Genomic DNA, 9,506 nt, shown 5'->3' with positions numbered 1-9,506 from the left:
AGCAGATGGGTGTTTAAAAGTTAAGTTTACATATACATTCACTACATGGAGGGTTTATGAACCTTACTCCTACTTCAAAGATGGACTAATATAGAGGGTTTGCACTTACGGCGCGGCCATATTGGCAATACTCGATGTAAACAACAGCATGGATTGCATTGTTAATATACTACTAAATATGACGTTCAGCTAATTTATGATGTCTAACCCATGGAAAAATGTGTGAAAGCTGCTAAACCATATAGAGAGGGACTTGGTAAGCAGGAAAGGGCACAAACTAAAGTTAATAGTTAAATATTTTACCTACCTGACCAGAAATGATAAGGCCGTTTTTGCACTCTTCTCCTTGATTTGTTACTTTTGGCAGTCTATAGTACTCCAGATGTTTTTCCCAGTCCGACCGATTAGTACAGCCCAAAACGTGACAATAATTGACTATTTTCAGCAGCAATAATCAGCAAAATATGCAAGTTTCATTCGGTTCAGTTGTGTCTTTTATGTTCAGTGCCAGCAATATGGCTGACTGATGTTGTGACATGAGTTCAGTTTGGTCCAGGTGTCTTTTAAAATAATCAGGAGGATAAAGCATACAATTAAGTAATTGTGAAAAGATCCTTCATACTTTTCTTCTTGTAAATGTAATAAGGTTGGATAAAAAGCCTCAATTTCCCTCTCACCTAAATCCTTATGTATATTTATATATATAAATGATCAGTGCAAATAATGTATTTATTTAGCAATCCTAATTTTCTTCTGGAATTAATTTCTAGGTTTACAGGTGCATTAGAATCTGGATATTTACTGTCTTGACGTTTCATACATGATAAATGGAGACTGGAAGATTAGGCCTGCTTTTTTTTCTCCAGAGGCAATGATTATACAGAACACAGCACTGGGTTAATTGTCCGTGACTCAAATTAAACCGTTTTGGCAGAACCTACCTGAAGAAAATGTTTATTCATTTTCTTTCTGAGAGGTTTCGTGAAGTGGTTTTAGTGTCTGTAGCAACAGACAGATTGATGCCATTTGCACCTGTCAGAAAGACTTACGGCCGCTCCGAATGATGTCACATTCCAATAAGAGCCCTATTCTATGCTGCCAATTGGGCATATCTGCTGGTGTGCTGTGAAATGACAAATGTTATGTAACAGAGCTTTGGGACTAGACGGGAGGTTGGCAAAGTTCTGAAAATATACAACAGCACCATGATGTGCACCATGAACTGCGTTTTAATAGCACACAATATACACATTATCAATCAGTTGACGATATACTTCAGCTGCTGCAGGATGTGGGATCAACATAAAGGACAAGATGCTAAACCAGGTTTACACAATGATTTTCTGAAGGACATTTATGGGCAAATCAGACACGGTTTCCACTGTTGGAGATATGTTGTATTGTTATAAGTGGTTGAAAGCATACTTCAGCACTGAGGAGTATCAGGTACAGAGACATAATTTTCACCAAACATAAAAATAATAATAACAATAATAATAATAAAAAAAAGATCAATAAATAAATCAATTATATACCATATAATGTAACAGCTATGTGAAGGCTATGCTTTTTATTTAGCTTTTTGTTCTTTTTAAATTCATTTAACTGTAGCTGGTATTATAACCCTTTACACATTTAAACGCCGAAGGTGTCAATACTGAAAATACAGTAATTTTTTTTATATTTATCATCAATGTTACCGTTATTAGATAAACTCACCAACTATGTACACATGAGTTTGTGGCCATGCTAGTTGAACAACTAAGATTCTTACCCACAATATACAGTTAAAGCATAAAGCGGTCTGGACGTAAACATCTTGTGCTGAGAATAATAATTTCGCAACTATGCATGGTTCGCAACATTGCTATGAAAAACAAAGTACCTATCGGACAAGAAAGGCAATACATGACACACTCTGCCTTGATTTCTTAATGAAGGGAATGGTGTAAATTGTACATAAATACAGATAAGTCTCTCTCTTGTTTTTCAGGGCATCATTAACAGTCAATCACGTTTCTAATCCCTTCTGCTCCTTTCTGTGCTCGTTCTGCTCCTCCAGGCCCAAGCTTTCTGTGCTTCCAGCTCAGTCTCTCTCTTCTTCCTCCTCAAACAGGACGAGATATGAGCTATATGAACAGCTGCTATAGTGTTCCATGATATCACAGTGGGGTCACGGGTCGGGGGGGGGCGTGTCACCGGTGAGGGAAGCAGCAGGAGGCACAGAGACACAGTGTGACCGCATGAGTGTGAATAATCCCGTTTGGATGCGCGGGTGTGTTTTCATTAGGGTAGGTGTGTGTGGAGCATGGGTTAGCAGCTTTGTGGTCTTTGTTCCATCGAAAAGTCTCTTTTTCTTCTTTTTTTTTTTACTGGCTGGCTCGAAGAGAGGCGAGGTGGTCGCTGTGTTGGTTCTGAGCCCGGAAGCGCAGCCTCTGCTTGTTGGACTTCTTCTTCTGGTCTTTGGTCCGCTGGCCCTTCCCTGAACCTCCTATAACAAAACAGACAGAAAAAGCAAATTACTGAAACGCCACTCTCTCATAAATGCACGTACAACAGTTAGCAGAAGCTAGAGATTACAGTGTACACAGTTTAAAATATGAACCTTTTTCTTACACAAATGCATCGATTCACTTCAGAGGGCATTTATAAACCCTCTGGAGCCACGTGGAACATATTTTATGATGGATGGATGCACTTTATTGGACTTCTGTTGAAATATTGAGTATCAACATCCATTCACTGCCATTATAAAGCTTGGAAGAGGCAGGTCATTTTTTAATATAACTGACTGTATTTGTCTGAAAGAAGAAAGTCATATACACTTTGGATGGCTTGAGGATGAGTAAATCATGGGGATTTTTTTTTTTTTTTTTTTTTTTTTGGGGGGTGAACTATCCCTTTAAGGGATCCTTTTTTGGATCAATCTTTTAAACATATTTCAAGGTTAACCCAAATCCATTAAGGCAATAGCCTAAGTAACCCAGTGTTTGTGTTCTGTTAACAAAAAAAGCGTCTTTTTTAGGCAAGTACCAGATGAGTGTCATGTCATGAAATGTTTGTAATATGACGGAAACGGTGTCTAACGTGATCACAATTTACTAACAGTATCAGCGGTGCTTTTTGAAACTCCGAATCAGGTAAACCACTGCGTCCCAAAGTGATTCACTGTTTCAAAGCGCTCCAATTGATTCAGAACAGGACTTCAAAGCGCGAATCGCGAATCGTTTGATTCGGAACGGGACTTACTTCAAAGTGCATATAGGGAATCATTTGATTCAGAACCGGACTTCGGACCAGGTTCACGGGATGTTTTTTTTTATGCTAACAGGAGATAAAAATAATTTAAGCAGAGGCACATAAACCAGAGGAGGGCTATCCCCCAGGCTATCGCACCCTGCAAATACGAACACTAAAAACAATATTACACACACAAATGTTGAAAAGTTTGGGGTCAGTAAGATTTCTTTTTTTTTTTTTTGATTTTTTTTTAAAAATAAGTCTCTTTATGGTCATCAAGCCTTCATTTACTTGATCAAACATACAGTACAATACAGTAATATTGTGAAATATTTTTACAATTTAAAATAACTGTTTTCTATTTGAATATAATTTAAAATGTAATTTATTCCTATGACGGCAAAGCTGAATTTTTAATGTCCCATGATCCTTCAGAAATCATTCTGATATGCTGATTTGGTGCTTAAGGAACATTTCTAATTATAAACACCTGAAACAAAAATAGTTAATAAAATTCTAAATGCCTTTACAGTCACTTTTGACCAATTTGAATTTGCTGAATAAAAGTATAGTTTCTTTAAAAAAACTTACTGACTCCAAGTTTGTGAAAGGTAAATATTTTTTCATTAAAGCTGAAAAATGAAAACTAGTACAATAATGTTATTTCACTCAGTAAGAAAATAGATTTTTCCTCTTAACCATTTCTTGCAGTTTCTTAAAGGGTTAAAACCTTCAGCTGCCTGTGAATGATATTTTTTATGATTTAAAGACAGCAGCTCTCTGAGCAGAACCCCAAACCAAATGAACCTTTCCTCACCCCTTCTCCCCTCCTCACACTCCAGCTCAAAAAACAGTGGAGCAAAGTGCATAACACTCGTTCACTTCTCAGCCAGACTTCTCAGACCAGAATTAATGCAAGCCAGGTGTCGTGAGCAAAGCATTCTGGGAAAGGCTGTGTGGCATATCGCACACAACGAAAGGTGGCTTGCTAAATCCAACAGTGGCAAATAAGATAACGAGGTGCGTATGATGGAGTGTGTGTGCGAGTGTGTGAACGTTCGAAGGAGAAAGTGTGACTGAGAGGCACAGAAAATTTGTCAGCGGGGGAAAAACGAGTCAGACTTGGATGCCGGGTGGGTATCTGGATCCCGATCTGGCACACATTCTCCGCTAGCTGTGCTACGGTTCACGTACAGGCTGCAGAAAATAATCTTTCTATAGTTGTATTTCAAGGCCTGGCTCACAGTCTTATTATTGCACTTGTTCAGGCCATTTAGCACCACAAAATGAGGCAAGGCAGCATAATGTGTGGTGACTTTATCTCAAGTGGGCCTCTCTCTCAAACGCAGTCCCAGCTCTTGGCTCGCTCGCAGCTGCCCGATTGCCATTCCCAGCCCCACGATGTGGATTCTGAGAAAATGATTTTCTTAAGTGGAAACAACCCTGAGAAAAAGCTCTCTTTTTGCTCTCTTTTGGTGGCACGAGAAAAAAAAAATGTAACAATTTCACTTAATCTTCCACCAGCAATTTCCTGCAATTAATACAATGGTTCTATTTCGGGACTGATTTCTTGCGGTCTTGCAATTTGGCACAACGCAAAAATGTTGTCTTTACACGGCGGCTCGTTACGCCTTCAGAAAGCGCCTCGAAAAGCCCTCGGGGTCCATTTTACTCCGTTTTCATTGAACCGAATCTCCATGCGCCTCACATAAAAACAACAGCAACAGTGAAGCCGTTGAACCTCTTCGATAAATGTCGCCTCCAATTGCTCCAAGTGAGCTATAACGAATTTACTCAGGCACAATATGGAAGTCCATAATGACCGCAGGCAATTTCTTTTCGTTTTCCATTTTAAGAGGCTGTTTCGATTCAAAACCGTGTGCTTTATAAACATAGTCTGCAATGTGATCAATTTAGGGGTGCAGTAAAGAGCAGAGGTCTACATTAAAAAGACCTGTGTTGCAGGCCAGAGCACATGTGCGCTTTCCTCCCAACCATTAGAACAATATCCTGTCTCATTACGTTCTGTTTATAGTAGTGGAGAGCAGAGTGATTAACTAGGAGAGAACTGAACTTCAGGCTATTGCTGATCAAATCGTTCCAAAGACATCAGTCGAAAGGACGTTAAAGGACAGGTTTTTCTACTAGACAATATTTGTCAAAGGCAATATAAGTTACCAGATGTACACGAGTCCCTGGAAGTGTCTTTGGGAATGTCTTTGCTTTTATTGTCCACTTAAAAATGGAACTTACTATCAATTTCATGCTTTGGATTCATGTTGATGTCAATGTCATTACAGTATTGCAGTTGAGGTCAAAAGTTTACATACATCTTGCAGAATCTGCAAAATGTTAATTTTTTTTTAGCAAAATAAGAAGGATCATACATAATGCATGTTATTTTTTATTTAGTACTGACCAGAATAAGACATTTCACAAGACACAAAAGGTTCAAATGCTCACTGATGCTCCAGAAGGAAAAACGATGCATTAACAGCCAGGGGTGAAAACTTTTGAACAGAATGAAAATGTGGACATTTTTCTTATTTTGCCTAAATATCATATTTTTTTCATTTAGTACTGCCCTTCAGAAGCTACAAAAGAAACGTACATGTTTCCCAGAAGACAAAATAAGTTAAATTTACCCAATTCAAAAAGTTTACACCCCCCCGGCTCTTAATGCATTGTGTTTCCTTCTGAAGCATCAGTGAGTGATTGAAGCTTCTGTAATAGTTGCATATGAGTCCCTCAGTTGTCCTCAGTGTGAAAAGATGAATCTCAAAATCATACAGTCGTTGCTGGAAAGGGTTCAAAAATGCTGAAAAACCAAATAAATTTGTTAGACCTGAACATTTTTTTGGAAAAACAGCAGGCAGTTTAACTGTTCAGGACAAACAAGGGACTCATGAACAACTATCACTAAACAAAACAAAACAAAACAAAACACACACCTGTGGATCATTCAGGTAACAACACAGCACAGTATTAAGAATCAAGCGTATGAAAACTTTTGAACAGGGTCATTTTTAGAAATTCAACTACTATTTTCTCTTGTGGACTATATGTAGATGTCTTTTATGAGAAACATCTTATTCAGAGCAGTACTAAATAAAAAAAAAAAAAATAATAACATGCATTTTGTATGACCCCTCTTATTTTGGTAAAATAATTAACATTTTGCAGATTCAAGCTGCATGTAAACTTTTGACCTCAACTGTATATTTACCCAGCTTTGATAAAAAGTCATGAATAATAAAATTGCACATTTAACCTTCAAATCTAGAAATGTTCCTGATTTCATTTCAGAAATCTGTCTCATGAAACAGGGTCGAGTAAAGGTTCCTATAAGTAACAGTTTTCAATTACACGTCCCAGTGGATGCTCAAATCATCACTCGTTTACGAATTCTGATTGAAATTTTATTACATTTCATAACTGACAGCTAGAGGGCAACAAAAACTAGCTGAAAGTCTTATGTCTGTGCAAGTCAAAACAAAGCCTGAAATGGAAAATCATATCAAGATGTCTGCAACTATTGAATGTGTCTCAACCTGAATTGATGTCAGGCATTAGGCCGTGTTTGCAGTTTTGATCTAATATTTACAATTAATTGCCAAGCCTAATTAGCAAAGTTCACGGAGTGAGGTCAAGGCAGCGCTGCTTTTCGCCACAACTCTGCAGTCTGAATTACAGCGGAGAGACGCGAGGGGAAAAAATGATGTGTTTTTAGCATCTCTGATTGGGAAAGCTGAAAGCAACCATATGCCAGAATGGTTTTTATCTATAAACATTGGTTTATTTTTCTTTCTTTCTTTTTTTTAGCGGAATTAAAAAAAGAAATCTTTCCGACACTGATTGCTTTCCTTTTGTAGATAAAACAAGCATCTGCCAAAAGACACTCAGTTTTACATGACTTTCAGCATCAAACAAATAAACAAGTTAGAGCTAATCAGAAACAGTGTGCTTGTGCGCGCTCTAATGTTCCGATATCTGCATGGAAAATTGATTATCGCTCTTTGGCAACAAAAGACAGAGTTTTCCCTTGAGTGAATGAGTGTCAAGAAGGGAAAGCAAAGAAAAGAGAACACAGGTGTAAGTTGAAACACATTCTGTACTGTACGTCTGCATGATTTCCTCATAACTTTCTTTCTTCTCCTGGTCTCTGCCACACGCATGGATATGATCTGCTGAAACACCTGGCAATGTGAAATGAAGCCCACGGTAAACCGCTGGGGTGGAAGTTCCACTCCCAACCACAAATTCCTCCAGCACATGATTTGATGTATTATTCTCTCCTTTCAGTCTTCTACCTGGCTCTGACTGCACTGTGTTTACGCTTTCTCATGCCATCAAAATAACACATCAGTGTTATCATATAAATGTACAATATCATATAAATGTTAGATTTTGATGGTTTTATCAAGATGAAAACTCTAATCACATGCCGATGTAGCAAGCAGTCCTGTAGTTTGCTACCAACATAGGTTTGAAACTAGGGTCCTATGATTTCCGCGGACGGAATTGTGGAATCCAGTCATAAAAATGGAATTTAACGTTACTGTATATAGCGGAACGTCATGGAATTTGCCAAATTCTGGATGGTTAAATCAAAAATAGGTCAGTACACTTAAATCAAAAACATGACACGGGCTAGTGTCTTTGAATATAAAGCTGCAAAAAAAATAAAAAATATTTAAATACGAATCATGCACATTCTATGTGTCTGTGTGTGAATGAATGTCTCTGCTGCCTCAATATATGATTACATGAACATATAAACAATTTCTAGAACTGCTCTTAGAGTCACTTCATAAACACTTTACTGTTTCTTTTGAGAAAAACTATCGTCATATCCAGGGTTGCCAGGTTTTACAACAAAACCTGCCTAACTGCCTAACAACAAAAACTAGCCCAATCGTGTTTTGGACAGGTCCCCCGTTAAAAATTGTGTTCTGGGTGGCAAAATACATGTTTTTTGGTGGAGTTCCCCTGGTAAAATGTGCATTCCAGGGACTAAATATCACGTTATTGGGGTTGCTTCAACTGGACATGTAAAAAAAAACCTGCGGCAAGAGTGATAAAATAGACCAATTCTGTGGCAAAACCGCGGACTTGGCAACATTGGTCATATCATATACATCAGAAACTTAAAGGTCTTCACAGCAACCCGTCAAAATAAAAGTTTAACTTTAAGAAACTGTGACAGAAATATAATGAATATAATGATAGCATCACTACTACCAATTAATTTAGCAGAAAATTGTAAATACACAACACAGTATGTATGAAAAAAAAGAAATACAATTATATACACACACACACACACACACACATATATATATATATATATATATATATATATAGTTGTTGTTTGTTTTTTCCATAAAATCAATTAATTAGAAATGATTTTGAAACTGAATATGAGAAAAAAAAAAAGATTCATGTTTCATGATTTCAATTAATTTAACTTATTTTGTTGTTTAATAAAATTTAATTTAACCATTAAAACAGAGTCTAGAAAAATTAACACGAAAAAAAAAAAAACTGAATCCAGAAAAATTAAAACAAACAAACAAACAAACATACCAAAAAAGATGTAATAAATAAAATATATACCTTGATCGCAATGTTAGTCACTTAAAAAAACATATGGAAATGTATATAAATGAATAAATAAACAATTACTAAAAATTAAATATATATATATATATAAAGTTTTAATAGATAAAACTAAATGAATACAGCTTAACATATTGCATATAAATGAATAAATGACTAATTATTAAAAATTAAATACATAAATACTAAAATTTAAAAAAGTAAATAAATACAATTAATATAATTTGGCATTCCATTTTACACCAAATGCATATAAATGAATGAATGAATGAATGAATGAATGAATAAATAAATTAATTAATAAACATTTTAATAGATTAAACTAAATGAATACAGCTTAACATAATGCATATAAATGAATAAATGAATAATGATTAAAAATTAAATAGATAAATATTAATATTTAAAAAGGTAAATAAATCATGATGTGACATTCTATTTTACACCAAATGCATATAGATAGATAGATAGATAGATAGATATAGATAGATAGATAGATAGATAGATAGATAGATAGATAGATAGATATAACATACAGTAATGAGGATCCCTTGAAAAGTTAAAAAACAATTCTCTTATGCTTTACTTCTGACAAAATGCATAAAAAGTCCACATATTCCATCTGGGCCCGGCAGTGACCTGCTATC

At 36.0% G+C, this 9,506-nt stretch overlaps 1 protein-coding gene across 1 annotated transcript in view; it reads right to left on the bottom strand.

Annotated features, from left to right (window-relative positions):
- Window positions 1–1,221: 1,221 nt before the first annotated feature.
- Window positions 1,222–9,506, bottom strand: part of rspo2 (R-spondin 2) — a 69,636-nt gene continuing 61,351 nt past the window's right edge. Inside the window, exon 5 of the mRNA XM_051130356.1 lies at window positions 1,222–2,491. Coding sequence (XP_050986313.1) covers window positions 2,370–2,491 — 122 coding nt within the window. The 3' untranslated portion in view covers window positions 1,222–2,369. The remainder of the gene's footprint in view (window positions 2,492–9,506) is intronic.

The sequence above is a fragment of the Labeo rohita genome, chromosome 16, assembly GCF_022985175.1.
Source record: "Labeo rohita strain BAU-BD-2019 chromosome 16, IGBB_LRoh.1.0, whole genome shotgun sequence".
In the NCBI taxonomy this organism is placed as follows: Eukaryota; Metazoa; Chordata; class Actinopteri; order Cypriniformes; family Cyprinidae; genus Labeo; species Labeo rohita.
The sequence above is the reverse complement of the archived record's forward strand: the minus strand, read 5'-3'. Positions and strand labels throughout refer to the sequence as shown.